Source organism: Mesoplodon mirus (genome assembly GCF_964341445.2).
Source record: "Mesoplodon mirus genome assembly, chromosome: 9".
NCBI lineage: Eukaryota > Metazoa > Chordata > Mammalia > Artiodactyla > Ziphiidae > Mesoplodon > Mesoplodon mirus.
Window position 1 is genome coordinate 17,979,875 of NC_138985.1, and position 27,631 is coordinate 18,007,505.

The 27,631-nt window shown below is 42.0% G+C and overlaps 1 protein-coding gene across 1 annotated transcript in view; it reads left to right on the plus strand.

Moving 5' to 3' along the window:
• GSAP (gamma-secretase activating protein) overlaps positions 1 to 27,631 on the plus strand; it is a 91,974-nt gene that overhangs the window by 57,820 nt on the left and 6,523 nt on the right. Inside the window, exons 20-26 of the mRNA XM_082632316.1 lie at positions 11,818 to 11,946; positions 12,803 to 12,861; positions 13,560 to 13,591; positions 16,242 to 16,303; positions 19,914 to 20,009; positions 22,801 to 22,871; positions 23,345 to 23,439. Coding sequence (XP_082488442.1) covers positions 11,818 to 11,946; positions 12,803 to 12,861; positions 13,560 to 13,591; positions 16,242 to 16,303; positions 19,914 to 20,009; positions 22,801 to 22,871; positions 23,345 to 23,439 — 544 coding nt within the window. The remainder of the gene's footprint in view (positions 1 to 11,817; positions 11,947 to 12,802; positions 12,862 to 13,559; positions 13,592 to 16,241; positions 16,304 to 19,913; positions 20,010 to 22,800; positions 22,872 to 23,344; positions 23,440 to 27,631) is intronic.

A 27,631-nucleotide genomic window follows, 5' to 3' on the forward strand; every position in this document is an offset into this window, starting at 1 on the left:
CATATGTGATCTTGTGATATAACTAGAAATATATATTTGGCCTTCTTCCATGGTTCCGGCACAGAGCTCCTAAAATCCTTGTAATTTCCTCAGTGATAAAAGCTACAAGTGCATCTTTTGTTATGACGTTTACTGTTTGTTCCAGTTCCTGAAGTAGCTCCAGAGTACAAAGTGAAAAGAATGTCTTATTATTCCTAACAAGCCCCTTCCAGCCACACCTGAGTTTGTTAATGAGGTGACCTTTGGAAAGCACCTAAGGATGGAGCTGGTTGCCAGGAAAACTAACCATGTGATTAGCAGGTTGGCACTTTGAGCCTTCTACCACCACTACCTTCCAAGGCTAGAGTGGCTGCAGATGGAGTTCAGTCACCAACGTCCAGTGATTTAATCCATCATGCCTATGTAATGGAGCCTCCATAAAGAACCCTAACTGAAGACCTCCTGGGTTGGATGACGCTATGGAGGTGCAGGGCTGGGGGTTCTGCGCCTGCAGAGGGCACCGAACCTCAGAGCCCATTCCCACACGGCCTGCCCCACGCACCTCTCTTCAATCTCGCTCTTACTGAGTTGTATACTTTTATAATCAACTGGTATATAGTAAGTAAACTGTATTCCTGAGTTCCATGAGCCACTGTAACAAATTCTAGAACCCATGAAGGGGGTGCTGGGAACCTCGGACTGATAGGCAGCCAGTCAGAATCACAGGTAACAACATGGACCTGCGATTAGCATCTGAAATGGGGGGCAGTCTTGTGGGACTGAGCCCTCAACCTGTGGGATCTGACACTATCTCCAGGTAATCGTAGGACACCCTGCTGGCATTGGAGAAGTGATGGATGTGGAGAAAAAAAACCCACACGTTTGGTGCCCAGAAGTGAAATATGCCATGAATAGACTTGTAGAGAAAAAACAAGAGTTATTCCTATACAACCTATTTTTGGGGACAGAGAGTTACGGCACGTTCAATTAATATTGTAAAAACATAATTTTATGATTTTACAAAGAAACACAACTTACTAGAGACAGAGCGTTCCTGTCATATCTGTAGAGATGGGGGTACCTTCGGTTTACTTCTCAGATGATGAAATTGGGGAGCAGACCCAGGATCAAGAATCCTTGTTTTTTTCTCTCTCCTACAGCCACTAGGCTGTGCTGCTTTTATTCATAGTTTAGTTGAAGACATAATGTTTAATTCTTAAGGTTGAGAGGAGGGAACTATCTTAGCATTGGCTTTTCAGGATATGTGCTGATTGCAAGGTGGAATAGTTTAGAGCCATATTTAGGGAGTTACATGAAAAATTACATCCCATTAAAAATGGCTAAGAGTACTACCCAGCTGTGCAAAGAAGAGAGATATTTTTACTAAATGTTGGGAAGAAGGAGAAAGTCCACTTATAAATAGGAGAACTTGGACTTACAACATGCAGTCCCCTTGGCAGGAAGCCTCAGGAGTTCCAGTCGCTGGTCCTCTGTATGGATGGCCCGCTTACAGCATCTTGGCTTAGTATGGTACCTTACTAGCTTTATGGACACAAAGACATTTCTGTTTTATTCTGTCTGTGCTGGAGGTAGTAAGTCACTGTGTTTCTCTGGGCTGCAAGTAAAAGCTGATACTGAGATGGTATCCACTGAAGAGCCAAGTTGGATTGATGCTTTACCTCTGCTAGTTGAGCCCTGATATGAAGGGTAAAGGTTCTCTCTGAGTTGGCTTCCTCTTCTGTAAAAGAAGATGCTGCTTCATCAGCAGATGGAGCATCAAAGCCAGAGGGCCTTTAAGAAATGAAAGGCAGGGATTCCCTGGTGGCACAGTGGTTGAGAGTCCGCCTGCTGATGCAGGGGACACGGGTTCGTGCCCCGGTCCGGGAAGATCCCACATGCCGCAGAGCGGCTGGGCCTGTGAGCCATGGCCGCTGAGCCTGCGCATCCGGAGCCTGTGCTCCGCAACGGGAGAGGCCACAACAGTGAGGGGCCCGCGTACCCAAAAAAAAGAAATGAAAGGCAGATGTTTTTTTTCCTGGCAGTAATTTGCAGGTGAGCCAGTAAGTACCACAGGGCTTTTTTTCTTCCTTTTTAAAGAAAAAAAAATCAAAATTATTTCCCACATAAATGGGAAACAGTCCCTTAATGTAACCCTTTGGTCTTTTTGTTCAATTAATAGTTGTGATGGGCTACATTGGTAATTATTTCATGTCATCCTAAGAGACAAAATAAGATTATTTCTCAAGAAGAGACTTGGAATAATTTTCCTTCCTTTAAAATCAAAATTTAAAACTCCCCCTGTGCAGGGAAGTGCTTCTGGGTCATTCCTTGAGGATCTGATGGCTTCTAACACCACAGTCTCCCAGAAGTAGCTAAATTCACGGGTATTTTTCTTAGAAAGCATTTTTGTGTATTTGAAAGCTTTATAAGCTCTTTTCAAGAAGCTGGCGATGTGCTTCAGACTGTTGTGGCTTTCACTTTGCTGTTGTCCCTGATGAATATGGTGCTTAGTATTCAACTAGTCCTGTAAGTGCTGGTTGACGGAAAGGAGTGGCTTTCCGTGCTCCCAGGTTGGCTGCTAGGGTGTGACTGTGTAGCTCCCATGCCCTCTTCCCTCCATACCATGCTATAACAGCTAACCTTTTACCTTGGAGCCTCTTTTACTCTCTGGGTTAATGAGCATGCTGGTGTTACTTTGGCATCTGAGATCCTTTGAAGGTTGGTCCTAACCTCCTCTCTGACCCTGTCTCCTATTCTGTCAGAACACAATTGCAAGTCTTCAGACAGCTGGTTCTTCATCAGCCTTTAAACCAGAGATGTAGATGAGAACCTTTGAGGGTGGGAGGGAGACTGGGATTACCTGTATATGCTCAAGCGTGTTCTCAGCCCAGGCTGAATGGTCGGCTTGCCTGGGGATCGTCGAAAACTCATGAGGCTCAGGTCACACCCCACACCAGTTAGGAGTCTAGGGGATGGGACCCAGGTGGTTGCTGAGGTTGGTAGTTACACCCTAGAGGCAGATATCTTCACCAAGGAGAGTGAAGGGCTGTGGGTTGTTTTCTCTCCTTTCTCTAAAGCTCTGTCTGATCTAAACCCAGAATCCACATTCTGCTCTCTCAGCCTTTGCTCGTTTCCTCAGAGCCCCACCTAGAATATCTTCTCTTCATCCTTCATTTACATATCCATTTTCATCCTCTGGGTCTTAGCTATTTTCCATACTTCCTAACAGACCTCCCAATTTATAATGGTGTCTGTGAATTTTCGGAACTTAAGAAATTGCATCACTTATGTACTAGATACCAAGTAATGACATATGCCTCTGTTTTCTCTGTACTCCCTCAGTATCTGTATCATAACATCCAGCCCAGTGACCTCCTTGAAAGACCTACGCATTTATATTACTATATTTCTGGGGCTTTTGGCTAATAGTGTTCCTTATTTAAATGTAAGTTGTTTTTGTTTTAAAACTTAGATAATTTTTCCTTCTAACTCAGTAGTTTTGAACTATTTTAGGCCATGGATTCCTTTGAAAGTCTGATATAAACTGTAGACCTTCTCCCCAGAAAAGTGCTCATACAAACACGTACTCCATTTTACATATAATCAGTGGGCTCAGAAGCCCCTCTGAAGCATGTCCTTGGACTTGTTTTGTCTGCTTATTCTCAACTCAGACAAGGGTCTGAGGAAAGGGATTTCTTAATGGGGGTGTGAGAAGAAGATAGTTTGGGAGAGAACTTTTCTTGGGAGCCACAGTGTGAGTATGAGAGTGGGGTCTTCTGACAGGAGGATGACTTTGGCCTGAGGGGAAGAGGGCCTTGCACAGGTAGAAGGACACCAGCATTCCTCCCCTTGCTCTGTGCTGGACGAGATTGGGTGGACGACGCCCTGGGACTCCAGTGGCCAAGCAGGCAGAGCTAATAGTGGAAATGACCACTAGATGTCACCACAACACCAATTAGTTTGCTGGCTTTTGGCACTAGTTGCGTGAACTGAGATGTAGAACAGCAAGAAAGCTGTAGTGATTTCCTGTCAGGGACTGAATTCTGCTAAATGTCGGCAGGATTTGCTTTCATTATTGTTTTTTCAATATAAGGAAGACCAAAGGGTGGATAAAGGTATATTCATTATAAATTTATGGAAAGGGAAAGAAAAGATGAATGAGATAGGTCAAGTGGAGAGTGGGACCTGTCGCCTCAGTTCTGACTTCCTCTAGAAATGACAATTTCTTAGAAATAGCTTTTCCTGTCTCTGTGAGAATGGATGTTGGCTGAATGGGCTTTTCAGCCAACTAATTTCCTTTTTTTTTCCCCTAACATCTTTATTGGAGTATAATTGCTTTACAATCGTCTGTTAGTTTCTGCTCTGTAACAAAGTAGATCAGCTATACATACACATATATCCCCATATCCACTCCCTCTTGCGTCTCCCTCCCACCTTCCCTACCCCACCCCTCTAGGTGGTCACAAAACACTGAGCTGATCTCCCTGTGCTATGCGGCTGCTTCCCACTAGCTCTCTATTTTACATTTGGTAGTGTATATATGTCCATGCCACTCTCTCACTTCGTCCCAGCTTACCCTTCTCCCTCCCCGTGTCCTCAAGTCCATTCTCTACATCTGTGTCTTTATTCCTGTCCTGCCCCTAGGTTCTTCAGAACCTTTTTTTTTTTTTTTTTAGATTCCTTATATATGTGTTAGCATACGGTACTTGTTTTCTCTTTCTGAATTACTTCACTCTGTTTGACAGACTCTAGATCCATCCAACTCACTACAAATAACTCAGTTTCGTTTCTTTTTATGGCTGAGTAATATTCCATTGTATATATGTGCCACATCTTCTTTATCCATTCATCTGTCGGTGGACACTTAGGTTGTTTCCAGCTCCGGGCTATTGTAAATAGAGCTGCAATGAACATTGTGGTACATGACTCTTTTTGAATTATGGTTTTCTCAGGGTAGTTGGATTGCTGGGTTGTATGGTAACTCTATTTTTAGTTTTTTAAGGAACCTCCATACTGTTCTCCATAGTGGCTGTATCAATTTACATTCCCACCAGCAGTGCAAGAGGGTTCCCTTTTCTCCACACCCTCTCCAGCATTTATTGTTTGTAGATATTTTGATGACGGCCATTCTGATTGGTGTCAGGTGATACCTCATTGTAGTTTTGATTTGCATTTCTCTAATGATTAGTGATGTTGAGCATTCTTGCGTGTGTTTGTTGGCAATCTGTATATCTTCTTTGGAGAAGTGTCTATTTAGGTCTTCTGCACATTTTTGGATTGGGTTGTTTGTTTTATTGATATTGAGTTGCATGAGCTGCTTGTAAATTTTGGAGATTAATCCTTTGTCAGTTGCTTCATTTGCAAATATTTTCTCCCATTCTGAGGGTTGTCTTTTCATCTTGTTTATGGTTTCCTTTGCTGTGCAAAAGCTTTGAAGTTTCATTAGGTCCCATTTGTTTATTTTTGTTTTTAATTCCATTTTTCTAGGAGGTGGGTCAAAAAGGATCTTGCTGTGATTTATGTCATAGAGTGTTCCGCCTGTGTTTTCCTCTAAGAGTTTTATAGTGTCTGGCCTTACATTTAGGTCTTTATTCCAGTTTGAGTTTATTTTTGTGTATGGCATTAGGGAGTGTTCTAATTTCATTCTTTTACATGTAGCTGTCCATTTTTCCCAGCACCACTTATTGAAGAGGCTATCTTTTCTCCATTTTATATTCTTGCCTCCTTTATCAAAGATAAGGTGACCATATGTGAGTGGGTTTGTCTCTGGGCTTTCTATCCTGTTCCATCTATCTATCTTTCTGTTTTTGTGCCAGTACCATACTGTCTTGATTACTGTAGCTTTGTAGTATAGTCTGAAGTCAGGGAGTCAGATTCCTCCAGCTCTGTTTTTCTTTCTAAAGATTGCTTTGCTATTCGGGGTCTTTTGTGTTTCCATACAAATTGTGAAATTTTTTGTTCTAGTTCTTTTCCAATTTGGATTCCTTTTATTTCTTTTTCGTCTCTGATTGCCATGGCTAAGACTTCCAAAACTCTGTTGAATAATAGTGGTGAGAGTGGACAACCTTGTGTTGTTCCTGATCTTAGAGGAAATGGTTTCAGTTTTTCACCATTGAGAATGATGTTGGCTCTGGGTTTGTCATATATGGCCTTTATTATGCTGAGGTAAGTTTCTTCTATGCCTACTTTCTTTTTATCATAAATCAGTGTTGAATTTTGTCAAAAGCTTTTACTGCATCTATTGAGATGATCATATGGTTTATCTCCTTCAATTTGTTAATATGGTGTATTACATTGATTGATATGCGTATACTGAAGAATCCTTGCATTCCTGGGATAAACCCCACTTGATTATGGTGTATGATCCTTTTAATGTGCTGCTGGATTCTGTTCGGTAGTATTTTGTTGAGGATTTTTGCATCTATGTTCATCAGTGATATTGGCCTGTAGTTTTCTTTCTTTGTGACATCTTTGTCTGGTATTGGTATCAGGGTGATGGTGGCCTCGTAGAATGAGTTTGGGAGTGTTCTTCCTTCTGCTATATTTTGGAAAAGTTTGAGAAGGGAAAGTGTTAGCTCTTCTCTAAATGTTTGATAGAATTTAACTGTGAAGCCATCTGGTCCTGGGCTTTTGTTTGTTGGAAGATTTTTAATCATAGTCTCAATTTCAGTGCTTGTGATTGGTCTGTTTATATTTTCTATTTCTTCCTGGTTCAGTCTCGGAAGGTTGTGCTTTTCTAAGAATTTGTCCATATCTTCCATGTTGTCTATTTTATTGGCATATAGTTGCTTGTAGTAATCTCTCATGATCCTTTGTATTTCTGCAGTGTCAGTTGTTACTTCTCCTTTTTCATTTCAATTTCTGTTGATTTGAGTCCTCTCCCTTTTTTTCTTGTTGAGTCTGGCTAATGGTTTATCAATTTTGTTTATCTTCTCAAAGAACCAGCTTTTAGTTTTATTGATCTTTGCTATTGTTTCCTTGATTTGTTTTTCATTTATTTCTGATCTGATCTTTATGATTTCTTTCCTTCTGCTAACTTTGGGGTTTTTTGGTTCTCCTTCTCTAATTGCTTTAGGTGTAAGGTTAGCTTGTTTATTTGAAATGTTTCTTGTTTCTTGAGGTAGGATTGTATTGCTGTAAACTTCCCTTATAACTGCTTTGGCTACATCCCATAGGTTTTGGGTCGTCGTGTTTTCACTGTCATTGGTTTCTAGGTTTTTTAAATTTCTGCTTTGATTTCTTCAGTGATCTTTCGTTATTTAGTAGTGTATTGTTTAGCCTCCATATTATTATTATTTTTTTTTTACAGATTTTTTCCTGTAATTGCTGTCTAGTCTCATAGCATTGTTGTCGGAAAAGATACTTGATACAATTTCTGTTTTCTTAAATTTACCAAGGCTTGATTTGTGACCCAAGATATTATCTATCCTGGAGAATGTTCCATGAGCACGTGAGAAGAAAGTGTATTCTGTTGTTTTCGGATGAGATGTCCTATAAATATCAGTTGAGTCCGTCTCATTTAATGTATCATTTAAACCTTTTGTTTTCTTATTTATTTTCATTTTGGATGATCTGACCATTGGTAAGAGTTGGTTGTTAAAGTCCCCTACTATGATTGTGTTACTGTTGATTTCCCCTTTTATGGCTGTTAGCATTTGCCTTATGTATTGAGGTGCTCCTATGTTGGGTGCATAAATATTTACAGTTGTTATATCTTCTTCTTAGAGTTATCCCTTGATCATTATGTAGTGTCCTTCTTTGTCTCTTGTAATCGTCTTTATTTTAATGTCTTTTGTCTGATATGAGAATTGTTACTCCAGCTTTCTTTTGATTTCTATTTGCATGGAATATCTTTTTCCATCCCCTCACTTTCAGTCTGTATGGGTCCCTAGGTTTGAAATGGGTCTCTTGTAGACAGCATATATATGGGTCTTGTTTTTGTATCCATTCAGCCAGTCTATGTCTTTTGGTGGGAGCATTTAATCCATTTACATTTAAGGTGGTTATCGATATGTATGTTCCTATTACCATTTTCTTAATTGTTTTGGGTTTGTTATTGTAGATCTTTTCCTTCTCTTCTGTTTCCTGCCTAGAGAAGTTCCTTTAGCGCTGTTGTAATGCTGGTTTGGTTCTGCTGAATTCTCTTAGCTTTTGCTTGTCTGTAAAGGTTTTAATTTCTCCAATGAATCTTAATGAGATCCTTGCTGGTTAGAGTAATCTTGGTTGTAGGTTTTTCCCTTTCATCACTTTCAATATTTCCTGCCCCTCCCTTCTGGCTTGCAGAGTTTCTGCTGAAAGATCAGTTGTTAACCTTATGGGGATTCCCTTGTATGTTATTTGTTGTTTTTCCCTTGCTGCTTTTAATATTTTTTCTTTGTATTTAATTTTTGATAGTTTGATTAATATGTGTCTTGGCATGTTTCTCCTTGGATTTATCCTGTAAGGGACTCTCTGCACTTCCTGGACTTAATTAACTATTTCCTTTCCCATATTAGGGAAGTTTTCAACTATAATCTCTTCAAATCTTTTCTCAGTCCCTTTCTTTTTCTCTTCTTCTGGGACCTCTATAACTCGAATGTTGGTGCATTTAATGTTGTCCTAGAGGTGTCTGAGACTGTACTCAATTCTTTTCATTCTTTTTTCTTTATTCTGCGCCACAGTAGTTATTTCCACTACTTTGTCTTCCAGGGCACTTATTCGTTCTTCTGCCTCAGTTATTCTGCTACTGATTCCTTCTAGAGAATTTTTAATTTCATTTATTGTGTTGTTCATCATTGCTTGTTTGCTGTTTAGTTCTTCCAGGTCTTTGTTAAACATTTCTTGTATTTTCTCCATTCTATTTCCAAGATTTTGAATCATCTTTACTATCATTACTCCGAATACTTTTTCAGGTAGACTGCCTATTTCCTGTTCATTTGTTTGGTCTCATGGGTTTTTGCCTTGCTCCTTCATCTGTTGTGTGTTTCTCTGTCTTGTCATTTTGCTTAACTTACTGTGTTTGGAGTCTCCTTTTTGCAGGCTGCAGGTTAATTGTTCCCACTGTTTTTGGTGTCTGCCCCCAGTGGGTAAGGTTGGTTCAGTGGGTTGTGTAGGCTTCCTGGTGGAGGGGACTCGTTCCTGTGTTCTGGTGGATGAGGCTGGATCTTGTCTTTCTGGTGGGGAGGACTGTGTCCGGTGGTGTGTTTTGGGGTGTCTGTGACCTTATGAATTTAGGCAGCCTCTCTGCTAATGGTTGTGGTTGTGTTCCTGTCTTGCTAGTTGTTTGGCATAGGGTGTCCAGCACTGTAGCTTGCTGGTCGTTGAGTGGAGCTGGGTCTTAGCGTTGAGATGGAGATCTCTGGGAGAGCTTTTGCTGTTTGATGTTACATGGAGCCGGGAGATCTCTGGTGGACCAATGCCCTGAACTCGGCTCTCCCATCTCAGAGGCTCAGGCCTGACACCTGGCTGGAGCACCAAGACCCTGTCAGCCACATGGCTCAGAAGAAAAGGGAGGAAAAAAAAGGAAGAAAGAAAAATAAATAAATAAAGTTATTAAAATAAAGAAATTTTAAAAATAAAAAAATTAAAGAGTAATTTAAAAAAAGAAAAAGAAAGAAAGAAGAGACCAACCAAACCAAAAAACAGCTCCACCAATGATAATAGGTGCTAAAAACTATACTAAAGAAGAAAAAAAAATAATGAGGGACAGACAGAACCCTAGGACAAATGGTAAAAGCAAAGCTATACACACAAAATCACACAAAGAAGCATACACATACACACTCACAAAAAGAGCAAAAGGAAAAACATATATATATATATCTATATATAAAAAAAGAAGGAAGAGAGCAATCAAATCAATAAACAAATCTACCAATGATAATAAACTCTAAATACTAAACTAATATAAACATAAAACCAGAAACAAATTAGATGCAGAAAGCAAACCCCAAGTCTACAGTTGCTCCCTAGGTCCACCGCCTCAATTTTGGGATGATTCGTTGTCTATTCAGGTATTCGAGAGATGCAGCGTACATCAAGTTGATGTGGAGATTTAATCCACTGCTCCTGAGGCTGCTGGGAGAAATTTCCCTTTCTCTTGTTTGTTCGTATAGCTCCTGGGTTTCAGCTTTCGATTTGGCCCCGGCTCTGCATGTATGTCACCTGAGGGAGTCTATTCTTCGCTCAGACAGCAGGGGGTTAAAAGAGCAGCTGATTAGGGTGCTGTGGCTCACTCAGGCCGGGGGGAGGGAGGGGTACGGAGTGCGGGGCGAGGCTGCGGCGGCAGAGGCCGACATGACATTGCAACAACCTGAGGCGCGCCGTGTGTTCTCCCGGGGAAGTTGTCCCTGGATCCCAGGACCCTGGCAGTGGCGGGCTGCACAGGCTCCCGGGAGAGGAGGTGTAGATAGTGACCTGTGCTTGCACACAGACTTCTTGGTGGCGGCAGCAGCAGCCTTAGTGTTTCATGACCGTCTCTGGTGTCCACACTGATAGCCGTGGCTCGCACCCGACTCTGGAGCCCAGTTAGGCGGTGCTCTGAATCCCCTCTCCTCACGCATCCCAAAATAATGGTCTCTTGCCTCTTAAGCAGTTCCAGACTTTTTCCTGGACTCCCTCCCCAGCCAACTAATTTCTGAAACAGCAAGTTAGTTTTATTACGTAACTCACTTTACTGATACTTCAACATCCATTTTGAGTCCGTTGTGACTATCCTTCCAATAAGAATTTGGGTGATGTGCTATTACTTAACAAAAGGGCATTTTTCTTGATTGAGGCATCTTTTTTTTTTTTTTGCGGTACGCGGGCCTCTCACTGTTGTGGCCTCTCCCGTTGCGGAGCACAGACTCCGCACGCGCAGGCTCAGCAGCCATGGCTCACGGGCCCAGCCGCTCCGTGGCACATGGGATTCTCCCGGACCGGGGCACGAACCCGTATCCCCTGCATCGGCAGGCGGACTCTCAACCACGGCACCACCAGGGAAGCCTGAGGCATCTTTTTTAAGTTCTCTTTTTTCCCTTGTAATACAGCCAAGTCTGTTTGCACAGTAGACATTAACTCAGTTTGTTTTATGGCCAAACATTGCACCCTCGACCCCAGTCAAATCTTTTATAACTGCATATGTTTTGGCAAGAAAGTGTGTATCATAAATCTATCTTCATTCATTTGCAAAAACAATTTTTTGTCAGGATATCCTTCAACATTAAAAAATATATGACTTGCATTTTATTTAAAAATGAACGTAATGGGTATTTTTTGCTTCAGGGTAGTACAATGATATCAATACATCAAAAACCTAGATGGGATGGTCGCCAACTAATTCTGTCTTGGAGTATTCGACAGCTGATTGTGAAAGGAGTTCATTTCACCTTTCTGATTCCTGAGTTTTGAAAAAGATCCTTTGGAAGTAAATGAACTTAGTGGGAAAGTAAACCTGTTCTTCCACGTGTTCCAAATCTTGTGCACATTCTCTCACCAAACATGGCATTGTTGACACAATCTGAGTCAGAAAAATGGGTCTCTGGGGAGGAAATGATTTGATGTGTTCAGTGTAGGCTTCCCCACTTAGCCCTCACCCAGGGGAGTCCTACTGGCTTAGGGAGGTGAGTAGCTCTCTCTGTGTGTAAAAGGGACTCGAAAAGGAAGGGAGGAAGGCCAGCCTCTTCTGGTCTATTTTAGAATTCCTATCAGGCAAGAAAGCCATCCTTTGTGGGAAGTGTCCACTCAGAAATGCTGCTTCATGAGAGCTAAGGAAGTGAAGCGAGCCGAGCTTGGCAGCAAGGCTTGCGTGGCCCTTGCCGAGTAGTTTGGACCACAGGACGTGCTTCTCAAGCTCACCAATGATTTTGTCTCCTACAGGTGCATAGCTTTAAGGGCTACTGGGAAAAACTGAACTCCAACCTGGAATATGTTAAGTACTCCAAGCCACACTTACACTATAACAACAGCGTGGTCAGAAGAGAGTGGCACAGCCTGATCTCGGAAGAGGTATGTGTGGGTTCCTCAGAGCAGAGCAAGAAGCAGAAGCCCAGCCGATTAGGTTAGGTGATGCCCTTGGGTCGTTAGGCTGGCCCATGTTCCAGCACTCTCCCCACTTGCCAGGCACTGTTCTTTGATGCTGCTGATTCCCAGTAGGGAGACCACGGTGCTTCTCTGACCTCTCTTCTCTTGAAGAGGAAATTCAAGTGCAAAGAGGATAAGGGACACACACGGCATGTTCATAGTAGAAGTGGGATTAACATCCGGGTCTCAGATGTGTTTTTCTGCTACCTGTGTAGTTAAAAATTGATTTAAAAAAAACCTAGGTGTTCCCAAAGTAGTGGTTGCTAGGGCTTAGGGATGGTTGAAAGGAAAAGAGTGACTGTGACCCCTATCAAGGGATAGCACAAGGGAGATCTTCAGGGTGATGGAGCAGGTCTGTATCTTGATTATGGTGGTACGTTGTGGTGTGTGAGTCTACACATGGGATAAAATGACAGCACTTTACGCTCACTGTACCAGTGCCAGTTTGCTGATTTGCGTGTTGTACTATAGTTATTTATAGAAGATGTAAACACTGAGGGAGACTGGGTAAAGAGTACGTGAGCTGTCTGCAGCATTGTTGGATATAGTTGTAGTGTGGTTGTATATAATATGTAGTTGACTTGCAACTGTATAAAATAGGTAATAGTTTCAGAATAAAACTTTTTTAGAGCAATTGTTAAAGAATCTAGGTGTTCTGATTACCTGGAAAGTACCTCTCTGTTTTCTGAACTCTTAACTGTATTGTATTATGACCTCAGTGTGAAAGATGTCACCCACAAAACCTTCACCTTCCCCACCCTTGACGTGTTCTCACTCCTAGAAAAAAGGAAAAAGAAGGTCCACGGTGTATGTGAGAAATATTCTTGATAATGCAATAAAGTAAGTAAAATGAGGGATTCTTGTAGCTGTAAGATGGCTATATTTTGCAATTACTTTCTTGGCTAACCTTTCAGCGACGTAGCTTACTTTTGTTGTGTATCCTCAGCAAGATGATGCTATCAGCTTCTGAATGCAGCCACCTGAGCCCTATTCTGGAGTTTGGAGCTGGAGTTTCTAGTGGGAAAAATGTATATGTTAAACCTTTTAGATTTGCATCCTGGGGGTGGATGACTTAGAAGGAATAAGTAGTAAAGAAAACTCTTATTAGTTGAGCACTTTAGAGGGGTACAAACATTAGGTTGATTTTTAAAAAGTGTAAGTGGGCTGCTGAGCTTGCTCTTATTTTTAAAGCATATTTTCTGGGTAGATGAGTCATCTCGGAGTGCTATAAGCATAGGCCCCATTCCAACCCCTGTTCTCTTTTCTGTTCCCCTTATTTCCAATGACTGAGAGCTGTAATTGTTCTAAATTATTGTCATTGTTTGCACCAAAGAGTTTTGAGATTTTATAATTGCCTAATGCAGCTTTTGCCAAGTTGATTAAAGTTTTTGAGGTTTTCGGCAGCCTGAGAACAGTTTCTGCGGTGGTTTTATGGGTTTTTAAAGGAGTATATCTTTGTATGGTGTTGTGGCTTTCATTGTTTTTTTTTTTTTAAATGATGCTTCCTGTGTGAATAACATTGGCTCATTTCTTTGTAGGGTGATTTCTAACCTAGACGCAAGGAATTTGGGTAAGAAAAGACCTGTACTAAAACGTTCTGGATTTCAGTCAGTGTTTTGTTTGTAATACTGTTCTTCCTCCCACTGTGGGGTGGCAGGGAAATCACTTCCACTAGTGCTGTGAAGGCAGCACCCTTTACTATTTTCCCATCACGGTGGCCACCCAGCTCCTTCCATGTCTCTCTTGGCACCAGGTCCTTCGGGGACAGCTGCTCTTGCTGAGGAGGCCCTGACTGTTGGTTTTCCTTCTGTTTCCCCATAGAACTGATCGAATTAGCATGCCCTCTGGCTGTACTCCCAGGGTGCAGTTCCCTTGGCTTAGAGCTGCTTTCTCTCCAGCTGTCTGATCATACAAGGATCTTTGACTTGTATGCTCCTTTCATTTTGGTTAGCACTTGGGCACTCACTGGGCTAGGTCATAGGGGCACAAAGACGAGGGGCCTCTAGACAAGCAGTGTGGTTATGGGGGGAGAGCATGGGCTTAGGGGTGGACAGACCTGGGCTTAAACTCCAGCTTGGCCACCATGTGCTCTTAGGCAAGCCATTATCCATTTCGTGTGTTGTCCTCCTCAGGGCAAGCGTGAGAAGAAAATGAGAGTCAACGGAGTCGTGTTTACAGAGCCCAGTCCCTCGCTTGGTGCATGGGATACCTGAGATGGCTGTTTTATCTTTAGTGTGTGAGGAAGAAATGCTAACACATAGTCTCTAAACCAGGGGACAGGCATTATGCAGCTGCAGGGTGCAGGGGGTGAGGGGCTAGGCCAGGAGTGGGGACCAAGGTTGTAAAGGCTTCCCACGGTGGGTGATGTCCGAGTTAAGTCTTGACAAAGAAGGGGAACTTAGCCAGGGGAAACTGGGGGGAGAGGATGCTAAGCATATTCAATACAGGCTTTTTTTGTGATTTTTGTCTGTGGAACTCTTTCACACTTCATAAAGGTCAGCCTCCGTTAAAAAAGGACCTGTTGTTTTTATGTCCCACTTCTGTTTTACAGGCTTGGATGTTTAGGTATATGTTGGGTGACCCTAACGGACATTATTTTATATGATGCGTTGCCGCACAGCCTGCAGCTGTGCGTACAGCCTGCATGAGCTGTGAAGTCACTGAGTAGCCCCGGGAACCAGGCCATCTAGGCCTGAAGCCAGGGCTCTGCCACCAGCACCAGGCAGGAGCAGCCCGCCAGGGATGTGAATGTGCACGCAGGCTCCCCTGCTTGCATCGCTAGGGGATTTGCACTGTGGGAAGTGTTGCCAGTCTGGCTGAGGTTTCTGTGTGTCCTCGGCTCCCACGACTGGGTAGAACTCCTGTTCTTGTACTTCAGGCCTGTTTGCATCCCGTTACTAGTCGTTCTCACTTGATGACCTTCAGGGAACTTGCCTCTTCCTCTCATGTGCTTTGGTTGTGCTAGTTTCCTAGGAAAAACATCACCGTCAGAGACGGAACATTCCTTGTGAAATTCAAAACAGCCGTGAAAACTACTGGGCTCTAGGGCTTCTCTGGTGGTGCAGTGGTTGAGTCTGCCTGCCAATGCAGGGGACATGGGTTCGAGCCCTGGTCTGGGAAGATCCCACATGCCACGGAGCAGCTAGCCCCGTGAGCCATAATTACTGAGCCTGCGCGTCTGGAGCCTGTGCTCTGCAACAAGAGAGGCCGCGATAGTGAGAGGCCCGCGCACGGCGATGAGGAGTGGCCCCCGCTTGCCGCAACTAGAGAAAGCCCTCGCGCAGAAACGAAGACCCAACACAGCCATAAATAAATAAATAAAAATTTTAAAAAAAGGATACTTTAATTAGAACTAAAAAAAAAAAAAAACTACTGGGCTCTAGTTTTGAACTGTTCACCATGAAGGCTGTGTAGGATCCAGTTAGGATTTATCTCAAGGGGTCAAGAGGCCTCCGTGCCCTCCCACGAGGAGTCCTCAGCCCCCTGACCAGGGCAGTTCCGCCTGTTGACGGGCTCTGTGACTCAGGCTCTGGGAGAGGAAGATGCGGCATGAAGGTGCCGTTAGCAGAGCGTTAGGGCAGATCTTTTTAGAGACGGCGTTTTCCTGTCCCCCCAGTCCTGCTGGTGCGGTGCAAATCAAGGTGGAGAAAGTGCCCTTTGGTTTAACCTTATGTGCCACTTTTCCATCTCAGTTAGCTACCTTTTCAGTCCCATAACTTGTGCCGATTATTCTTATTTACCGCAGTAACTGACTGGTCTCCTCGCCTCAGTAACTCTATAAACGACAAGTTGGGGTCAGAAAGAAGGGAGTCATGCGACCCTTCCACTAAGTCCCCATCCCTGGGTTTGCCCCTCCCTTAGGGTTTAGAGAGGGCCCAAGCCGTTCAATCTCCTATGAAACAGAGGACCTTAGTGGTGAGTCTTCACACTGAAGAGGAATCAAAGTCAGAGTATATTGGTGTTGGGAACGTGTTCCTTGTTTTCTTTCTTTCTTCCCCAGTCTCTGCCTCTCTGGTTCACAGCTCTCTCTCTCTGCATATCACTAAGTGATAAGTTGCAGCGTGTAGGACTAGGTCACACTGAATGAAAAATTTTCATCCCATCAGGGAAGTGTTATGTTTTCCCAGTGACTCAGAGAAGGGAAACCCAGGCTGAGGCCTCCTCCTTCCAGCCCATTCCCGAAAACCACCCTGCTTGACTGTTGCTCTGTTTAATTTCAGAGCCAAGATTAACACCCCTCTTCCAGGAGGAAGACAACCACCAGCGGCTGCTTATGGGGCTGGTAAGTGGTCTGTGGGATGTTCAGTGCTTGTGAACAGTGGGCTCCAAGGAAAGGGAAAAGGGCTAGATTGTACTTCTCATTCTGTTCTTGTTTTTCATTCACTCTTTCAACACAGGGTTGTTGCCAGTCACTCACTGTAGGTTCAGTGGTGAGGGACACATATATAATTTCTGCCCTTTTGGTATTTGTAGTCTTGTGAGAGAGACACGAATTAATCAGTCGCCCCAATAAATGTATAATTATAAAACATCACAAGGAAATGTATAGCACTGAGAATTTTTAAAATAGGAAACAGCAGCGTCTCTGTAGCATTTGTATTTGGGTTTAAAATACAACGGGATAAAGTATTCTTTCTCAAGAGGTCCTACCACTAGGAAGACCAAAGAGATATAAATCAAAATAAATTAATTGAAGAGCAGAATTGGCAGATAAATCCAAAATCTTAAAAAAAAAACTATTAAACATCTGAAAAGTCTGATAAAATATTTTTAATACTGTGCAGGCTTAGGAATGGGATAATCTATTACCTTAAATATAGCTAGTTTAAAAATATGAGAAAAATATGTGTAAATACATATTCATACACTTAAAAATTCTAGTTAAACAAAGTTTCCTTGGCAACTAGAAATGACCAAACTTGAGCCAAGAAGAGATAGAAAGCCCGAAAGCATAATCACCATAAAATAATTTGGAAAAAATATCAAAGATTATCTCCAAAAAAGGCCCCAAATTATTTAATGAATTTGTGCTTTCAGACTTTTAAGGACCAGATCGTTCTCATGTTATGTAAAGTATTTTTGAAAAAAAGATGGGAAGCTTCTTAATCACTTTAAAAAGCCAGCATAACCTTAAAACCAGAATCTGACAGTGACTACTTGTGTTTATGAATATAGATACTACAGGCGTTATTAAAATACTTCCCAGTGCTCTATTTGAAAATATAGCATAGCCACATGGGCTTCTTTCTAGGAAGGCTTAATATTAGAAAATATATTAATGTAATTCATCACACGACTAAGTCAAAGAGGAAAAAAAAGATTCTATAGGTGCTAAAAGTTGATAAAAGTAAAATTCCACTCCTGGAATTTTAAACAAAGTATAGTCTAATACTAATAGCCAGCATCCTTCTTCATGTCACATTGGAGGCATTCCTATTAACGTCAGAAAGAAGTTAAGTATCCTTGCTATTTTCACTAAAATTTTACGTTGTTTTAGAAATTCTAGCCAATGCAATAAGAAACAAAAGTAAAAGAAGATGCTATGATTGTCTAATGCAACAAACAAAATAATCAACTGGGAAAATAATAAAATTAAAAAATTAAAAAATAATGCTGCAAATTAGTAAGCTGGTGATGCTATATTTATTTTCTTTTTGATTAGGATTAACCAGTTAAAAAATATAACGAAAAACAGTATATTATTTCCAAATCCTTAGCATCTAACTTTAGTAAAATTATAAACAAAAAGCCAGTGAAATTTCTCTGACAGTTGACTGACTCACTGGACAAAATAAAGAGGAATGGGACTGGCATTACGAGATATCTAAATGTGTTGTTGATCTACAATAATTGGAACAATATGGTGCTGATACAAAGATAGACAGGAGGCTCTAGTTTAAATTTGGATATTTGTTGTATGTGTAAAAATGAGGCATTTAAAAATCAATGTGGAAAGAAATAATTTTCAATGAATCAGTCAATGCCTGACTATTTGGAAAAGACAATTAAGTTAGATTCTTCCCACCCCAAATACCGCCACTTTATATCATAAACCAACAGAAATATCAGGTTAAGGAACCTAATATAAAAAATTTAAACTGTGTGAAAGAATTTGAATAAAATAAGTGGACAGTTAAAAAATACTGAGAAAGCCTTTTAAGTGTATTATTGAACATAAACCTACAGGAGAAGATTGACTGAAAACTTAGAAGAGAACAACAGAAAGGCAATACGTTTAGAAAAAAGTATTTGCCACATATGTGATAAAAGAATAACATTTGGCATGTAATGTTTATAAATCAGTAAGAGAACAACACACTGGAAGAGAAATGGACAAAAGCTGTGACCAGTGAATTTTCAAAAGTTAGTTTAGGCCAAGAGGTCTTGAGTTGGGGCAGGGTAAGAAAGAGAATGCTTAACATTGCTGTAAGCAAATGACAAACAGAATAAATGTTTTTCTTTGTTTGTCTTTTTTTTGTCTATCAAATTGACAAAAATGTAAAAATCATACTAGGAAAGTTCAGGGTACAGGGAATTTGACAGCCTCATGAGATGGAATTGGAAATTAATATAACCACAGTGGAAGCCATTTTAGCAGTGTCTCTATAACCTTAAGTAGGGAGCCAATGAATTCCATTTCTAGGAATTTAGCCTGACAAAATAATCGAGGATATGGCAAGCAACTTTTGTGTAAGGATTTTTTGGTGGTATTTGTAACAATAGTAAAGGAAATATCGCATATGTATAAGAAGGGAATAAATAATTCAATTATAGTATTTTCATAAAATTGGACACTGCAGCCATTACAACTAGTGAATATTAATATGAATATTTAATGACAAATTATTATGTGAGAAAAAGCAGATTGTAAAATATTAGAATGAGTGTGCACACTGGGAAAAAGGAAAATAAAAAACCAAAATGTTAATGTAGATGGTAGGATTATGAGCAATTTAAATTTTCATCTTTATGCTTATTATAGAAAAATCGAAATGCACAAAAATATGCATTGTAACTTACACAGAAAAAAAAATAATTGTTTTTAAACCTAATCAATTAGCACATGCCGGAGACTGAATTGAAATAATATGCCACTCTGTCTTGGCCCAGGATGCCACGGGGCTCAGGTTTACCCAGGGTGTCTGTCGTAAATGTAAATCTGCTAAAATAGGAGATATATATACTTGTGTTGTCAGTTGTACAGTTCCCATGGTGTTTATTGGTGCAAAGATTTCTCTAGCCAAGAGGGTTTGTAGCTGAGCAGGCCATTTAGGCAAAAGCGAGAAAAAAAGGCAGAAAGGGAGAGATAGGCAAAAAAAGAGTGTGGCTATAGAAACAAGCCCATTTGGAGGCACTAGGCTAAATATATCCATACCTTTACATGTCAGGGAGCTGCGTGGAATGTTGTGCAGAGACAGGTACCTGGTGCATTTCCCTTTACTCCATCCTCTGTCCTTGCAAACACCCAAAGCCTATCCCTTCCCACCACCCCCATTAGCATAGTCATTCCACATTTAGAGCTGTTCCTGTGAGCTCTCCAGAGCCAGGAGCAGTAGACTTCAGTCCTTTGCTAGATCCCAAAGCCTTTGACTGCTAAGCTAGTGACTTCCACTGGCTTCTTTGGAGAATTCTCAACAGGGCTGGGAGCCTGGCTCTCAGCTGTTCACTGGACTTTGGGTGAATCATAAGTCATTCCTCTCGAGGAAAATGGTGGGGCCCCCTGATTTACGCCCACCAAAGGAACATTGTGGGTTATGCATTTCTGCCAGTGGGATCTTCAGGTCCAATATCTTTCATATTGATAGGAAGTGTTAATAAATGAATAGAATTCAAACCAGTTGCAGGTGTGAGTGGGTAGGTTGTGACTTATCTAATCTATATTCTGTTTTCAGATGGTGTCTGAGCTAAAAGACCATCTTTTGAGACATCTACAGGGTGTAGAAAAGAAGAAAATTGAACAGATGGTTCTGGACTATGTTTCAAAACTGGTTGGTTTTGCTTTATCTTCTCTACCCGACCCACCCCCCCTCAACCGCTTGGTCTCTGGGTGCATAGTTCCCAGTATGTGGTTCAGTAGGTTTTTCATATTAGCTTTTTTAGAGCTTTCCTATCCTCAAACCTGTATATATGGTGCTATAGATTGAAGAAAGGGGGAAAAGAACCAAAAACAAAGACAATGTGGCTCTGGAAGCGGCTTATTGCACTCCCTTGCAGTAGTGGTTATATGCTAATGGAAGCCTGGAACAGTGATGAATTCAGCATGGTTGCCAAATGTTCATGTCATCTTGTCATCTTCCAACTCCTTATTAAACCATAGGTAGTGATTTCTGTACATGGAGTTTTCTGCAAACATGAGAGAACTTGAACTTCAATTCTTACTTAGCTCCAATAGCCCAATTAGGTGAGATTCCAGCCCAGTTGTATAAATACTTACCACGTTACAGAGTCTGCTGATGAGATTGGCATCCCATTTACCTGGTAGCCACTCACTGAAATTGTGTGATCCAGATTAATAACACCGGTCCATGTGTAAATAGAAGTGATGCAGCTGGATTGAAATTTGAGGCTGTCTTGAGTCTTTCAAAACGCATATGGAGTTGAGGCCTCACCCTACTCAGAACCTGGAAATAATAAGATGGATAACATTTTTAAAGTATTTAAATATACAGAAAGAGAAAGAACACTCCAACACTCCATTTCTGCAGGTTTGCATAGGACCAGTGTGTAAATGTGAACAAATATTTTTGCATTGAATTCTGGAAGATTAGTTAAATTTATTAGATATGGCCCTGATTTAATTTCATGTCTAATTTTTAAAGTTTTCTGCCTTACAGGGACCTATATTCAATAATGGAAAAGAATATTAAAAAAAGAGTGTCTATATGTGTAGAACTGAGTCACTTTGCTGTACAACAGAGATTGGCACAGCATTGTAAATCAACTATACTTCAATTAAAACAAATTTTAAAAAATAAAAGCAAAACAAACGAAAAAGAAATACAGAAAGAAATCTTCTATTTTGGAAAACTGGGTAGTGGCAGAATGGCCCTGTGAATGGAGCCTGAGCTCTTGGACAGCACTTGCTTAATGAGTGTTTGTTGAATTAGAACAACTCCCCAGAATGCTCCCAAGTGCCACCCATTGATTTATTTCTATAGTAAAGTGCATGCATGGAAGTAACTCACTCAAATCCTTTGTTGGTCATATGGCCCTAGAGACAGTTCATAGTTAATTAGTCTGAATAAAGTTGCGGAATATTTTTTTAAAAAAGTTTTATGCCTTTATTGCCGTCATGAGTATCTGTTTTTAAATCATATATTTGAATTTCTATGGTCAGGTTTGACTTTCAGAGTTTTAGTATAGGAGGAGAGGTTGGTATTTGCACATACTAATGTTTACAAGCAGGACCCTGAAACTTTCTTAAATAATAATTCTGTGCAGTTGAACGATACCAAGGGGCTCCCTTTATGAATGTGTTACTGATCTTCCCCGTGTTGATACTAACCTACTTTCTTTGCCCTTTCATAACACACAGTTATTTAACACATCACCCACCATCTTTCTTTCTGTGGACTTTATTTATTTATTTATTTATTTATTTTTTCGGTACGCGGGCCTCTCACTGTTGTGGCCTCTCCTGCCGTGGAGCACAGGCTCCGGACGCGCAGGCCCAGCGGCCATGGCTCACGGGCCCAGCTGTTCCGCGGCATGTGGGATCCTCCCGGACCGGGGCACGAACCCGTGTCCCCTGCATCGGCAGGCGGACTCCCAACCACTGCGCCACCAGGGAAGCCCTTTTCTGTGGACTTTAAATTTCTTCTTCCAGAGTGTTAAGGTTTTTCTTCAAGCATCATTCTTCCCTATAGTTAATCACATCAAAGAATCTCCGTAACACTGGTTTGTGCTAACATCTCCTAGAACCATTAGGACCAGAAATGGTAGAGATGAGGTCTCAGAAAACTCGTTGCCCCTGTCTTTCCAACTCAGCAGTCACTGACTGATGCCAAAGCTGCCCACCCTGCCCAGCAGCAAACAGCTGAGTCTCCCAGTCCCCTCCCAGGAGAGTGGCTGGACAGCCTTTAGAAAATACATCCGAGGAAGTTGCTGCAAAACCTGATTATATTGCTTATTTGTTATCTTACCTGATTTCAGCCAAAGAGAAACTGAGAATCTACATCATTGAGAATAAATAGTGTCTGTCTGTAATCATATGGAAACTCTTCCTAATTTTGACCCCTGTCCTTTGCCTGCATGTGCAATGCATGGATTTGTGGTCCTGATAACAGCTCCTCGGAGATTGCCCTGTTGCTGGCAAACAAGTAAAATGTAGAACCTGGACTTGGAACTAGTTTTGCTCCACAGCACGTGCTCAGGACCTCCATTCTATTCAGAACCGCCTTTCCTCTGTCAGCTGTCAGCTATGTCACCCTTGCCGCATAACACGCCTAGGGCGAACTCTGTTGCACTTGACCTTCACTGGTGGATAAGGGCCTGTGATTGAGGGCCTGTGTTCGTGAGCGATGGGGCCGGTTAGCGGTGGGGAAGCTCAGCTGGGGCACTGCCTGCAATGACAGAGGGTGCTCTGTTAGACACGGCTGCACATTTTCAGTCTTTCCGTTTTGGATTCCAGTGCTTGAGAATTGACCTCAGAAAGGCTGGTTCTGTGTCCGGGCACAGCCTGAAAGCCAGCTGCCCGAACATGCCTGTCAGAGCTATAGAAGGATAGCTTGTAGGGGAAAGGGTATGAACAGAGGTTAACAGACTGTCTTTACCCTCTAGCTGGATCTCATTTGCCAAATACTGGAAGCCAGTTGGAGGAAACATAATCTTCATCCCTGGGTTCTCCACTTGTAAGCAAGTATTTCTCGCTCTATTTTATCATGGTGTACAAAGAGATAAAACAACTCTGCTGCCTGTTGCAGCAAAGCCTTTTTGAAACTTACCAGTTGAAAGTAACTCTCACCAGCCCTTACACCATCCATCTTAGTTCTGAACTCAACATTTAAAGTTATGCCCCTGTTACTTCACCTGTCCTCTTTCCTTGGCATCTGGCTGATGAGGAGGGAGGGGCACATGAGCTCAGTACTGCCAAGAAGGGGAATTTAAGTTAATGCAGTTTATCATTTATGTGCCTACCATCTGGTTAGATGCTAGGCATTAGGCCGATGGTCATCATCCCATCTATGAACCTTTCTGTGGGGCATAGCCTTTCACAATTAGCATGAATTCCATCAGGATGTGGCACCCAGAGCTACTGCTTACATGCAAATGGGGTTTTGGAGATGAGCTGCTTGGCTGACGTGCTGCTTTGTTCTTTGACCAGCAATAGACGGGCGAGTGCTGCTGAATTTGCGGTCTTTCACATCATGACCAGGATTTTGGAAGCTACTAAAAGTTTGTTTTTACCTCTGCCTCCTGGTAAGTCTTGGCTTTTTTGTTTTTTGTTGTAATAAACTTGTTCTTTCTTCTTCACATAGTCTCTGGACTTTGGTGCATAATGAGTTTAAGAATGAGGCCTCCTATGTCTTAGAAATTGTGTGTCTGGTGTCACTGTGACAGATGGGCCTGAGGTTGGTCTCTGCCGGCCAGATCTCCTCGGATTATTAAACTATACAGTAGCTTGTCACCAACTTTAGGAGCCAAGGCTGGTCCCCATGCAACTTTCTGGTTCAAAAACCAGTGGAGCTGATTCGGGGAGATCTTTCTCTGATGTCTCCAGGCCTAGTTTATCTGAACAAGAAAGTTAACCCTCAGAAGGAAGTAGGTCTGGCTGGGTGTCAGAAATTGAGTTGATTCTTATATGTTCCTTGGAAGCTAAAAATTTCCCTTAGGATTTTGAAAAAGGACCAAATCAGGCCTCAAAACGTCTTTGGCGCATGTGTCTGCAGTCATTCATTTAATTGGTCATTTGTTCATTCAGTCAACAAACATTTGTTGAGCAATTTCATGCCAGGTACTGGGCTAGAAATTAGAGCAATTCCAAAAATTAACAAAACTCTAGTTGGGAAAATGTGCATATAAATCAATATTCATTATAAGAAACAAGCTCCTGTTTGCTATAAACCTTATGCTTATTGTGTATAAGTTCTGATGAGTTTTAAGCTTTATGATAGCTATCACTATATAATATATACTAGCCAATTTTATTTAATTCATTCATATACATCTATCCATCCATCCATCCGTCATTAATTTGTTCCTTTGTTCATTCATTTTAAGGCAACATGTATATGGTCCCCATTTTGTGCTAGGTACGACTGTAAGTACTTTACATAAATTAGCACATTTAATTTTTATAATGATGCTAAGTGATACGAGCTTAAATTGAACCATATTAAATTGTTAATATCCAGCCAGTTTTTGACCAACAAAGACAGCACTTTCTTCTTTTTTTTTTTTTTTTTTTTTTTTTTTTGCAGTACGCGGGCCTCTCACTGTTGTGGCCTCTCCCATTGCGGGGCACAGGCTCCGGACGCGCAGGCTCAGCGACCATGGCCCACGGGCCCAGTCGCTCCGCAACATGTGGGATCTTCCCGGACCGGGGCACGAACCCGTGTCCCCTGCATCGGCAGGCGGACTCTCAACCACTGCGCCACCAGGGAAGCCCCAAAGACAGCACTTTCAAATGGTTCCACTTAATATTATTCCCACCTTATAGATGGTGAAATTGAGGCACAGAAAAGTTAAGTAACTTGCCTACAGTCACATAGCTATTAGGCAACAGAGCCAGTGCTCAAATCCAGGGAGTCTGGCCCTAAAATCTATGCTTCTAGCTACTATTCTGTGCCGCCTCTTGAATTTTATATTCCAGTTGAATTAGTTGATATTGAAACACTGGCTATTTATGGGCCCGGAAAATCCCCACAGCACCTCTCAGCTTCTCTCCGTTTGTGATATATCTGGTACAGTCTGGAATCCGTCACACTTTCTCTGTCCATATGCCTTATCTTATAAGATCTGCTTGTAGTGGAGGCACAAAAGGAGTTTCTTGTGACTTTGTAGGGATCTGAAAGTGACCACTCATGAGGAGAATGGATGGCTTTAAATGGAATATGAATTGTGAGGTGCCCTCTAGAAAGAGTGAAGGGATTTCATGAAAATTATATATGGCTTTCTAGCTTAAATTCTTAATTGTTTGTCATTAACACAAAAGACCTGGTAGAGAAATGGGTCGACAGTTTCAGATTTGTTCACCATGGATCTCCAAGCTCCTTTTATAAGTAAATGACACTGACTCACTGGGGACAATATTATATCCGAGAGATCATAAAAATCCACTTTCTACAGAACATTGCATTTCTACACAGGGATGGATAAGGAGGGAAAACATAGAAAAATTTTACCCATAGTGATTGAGAATTATCATGAGTAAGAACTTAATGGCTGGTGTCCATGGGTCAAGTAAGAAAGAGCAGTTTCTCTTTCTCCTTTTCTCAGAAATGTTCACTTCCCTAATATGAAGTGACACTGGATCGTGTGGGGGGGGCATGTGTGTGTAAATGCAGGTATTTTTGTGTGTATGTATGTAAATGTGCTTGCTTCCCAGGCCCCCTGGACTAGTGAGAACTGTTTGAGTTCCAAGTGTCAGAAACTTGTAACCGGAGTTACTTAAAGAAAAAAGGGAATGAGGACCACAGAAGGGAAGTCATAGTGTAGAGCTGGAGCATTTACAGTTTAAAAGGGACCTGTGTGCTCTTTGCTTCCTGGAGAAGGCCAGGAGCCCTGGAGGGTGAGGACTAGAACTGGCTGGAAAAGGTCTCTCTTTCGGTACTGATGCCTACTTCTAGCCAGTTTGCTCTGTTGCTTAGAGCTGACATGCTGAGAGGAGGCCAGGGATGGGCTGTTGAATTTGGGACTGTGCCCTGGGAATGGAAGATAAAGGGTCATCAGGGATCTTTAGGGCATGGACACAGAGCTAGAGAGGAATTTTGAATCGAGAAAATCTGTAGGATCAATAACCTTCTATAAACTCTTCCTCAGAAATAATTTCATAACTTTTTTAATCTTGAGAAGACTGCCCAAATCCATTTGAAAAATCTCATGTTGTTAATTAGCTAGTAAAATCACTATTTTTTTTTTGGAATCAGAGCAGTTAGTAGACTCATCCCACTGTCAGCCCATTAACATCTGCTTGAGGGCAGAGTCTGAACTTTATCTGACCCTCAATGCTGCCAGGACATGGGACTCATGTCTCCCACTGCTCATGTTTCATATGCTCAGAGAGAGAAAGCTCCACGACGTCTCTGAATCCAAGTCCCAGCTCTCTTTGGCCATCATGTCTCTGTCATGTAAGCCTCTCAGGTTAGGCAACGAGTCTTCGTCATTCCCCATCCACATCCAATCAGTTTCCGAGCCAGTTCCCGTCGCCACGATCCCATGATCCCTTCCTTCCCTCTTACTCTCAGTGCCCTCGTTCCCTCTTGGACAGGTTCACGCAGTCACCTCCCAACAGATCTTTATTCCTCCGGTAGCAAACTGTCACTCCGGTCTATTCTCTGCCTGTTGCCACGTTAATATTCCAAAAGTAAAACTCAAATCCTCTAACAATCCTGCTCAAAAGCTTTCAGTGCCTCCCCAGAGTTTACTAAATAATAAATTCCTTGCTGTCACTCAGCATTCAACCCCGTGACACATATATTAAGAGCACCCTGTACTCTTCCTTCATAGAACTGGTCATATTTTTAAAAAATGAATTATTTATTTTGTGATTAATTGATGGTCAGTCTCCCTATCAGACTGGAAGGTGGATGGGAGCAGCAGTCATGCTTGTTCTCATAGCTGCACACCCATCCCCTTGCCTGGTGTGCCGAAGGGGTTTTGTTGAATAGATTAACCTTTCCAGTCTTACCTTCCACCGTTCCTCTTGCACACCTGTTCCAACCCATCTGGGTCATTTACTCTTTCCTAAATGTGCCCCATGCGTTCTCACCATCGGGCCTCTGTTCGTGTTGTTCCATTAACACCAGTTCTTGAGGCAGGATAATGTTGCGGTTAACAGGCTAGGCTAAAATCCCACAGCCTGCGTTCAAATGGTAACTCTGCCACTTACTATTTCCCGGGCAGGTTTCTTAGCTCCTGTGAATCTTGGTTTCCCCATTTATAAAATGGGGATCAAGTAGCTCCCACCTCATGGTGTTATATGAGGATCAAGTGAGCCCGTGCGTAAATGAAAGGCCTCAGGACCTGACTGGTGTTAGTCACGTTGTTATACCACGTGCCAGGTTCTTCACAGACCTAGCGGTAGCTCTCAAAGCAGCCCTGCAGGAAAGGTACTGGTGATTCCACTTTAGGGATGAAGAAACAGAGGCTGGAAAGGCTTAATTACCTACATCTAGTAAGCAGCACAGCATGATGCCAGCCTCTGTCTACTCAGGTCAAACCTGACTTTTGCTGCTTTTCCAGCCTGTACGTTCTCTCACGTCATTTCCACTCTCAGGAATGGCATTAACCCTTCCAAGTGCCTCTCACATGCCATCTTTTCCAAGAGAGCTTTTCTGATCCTCTCCCGGTCTGATACCTTCTTCTCCCGTGGATGTTGTTTGTGTCGGTTACTATTAATAGTGGACTTAGAGCTCTAGCTTTGTGAGAGTTTGGGTAGCCCTGCCCATGA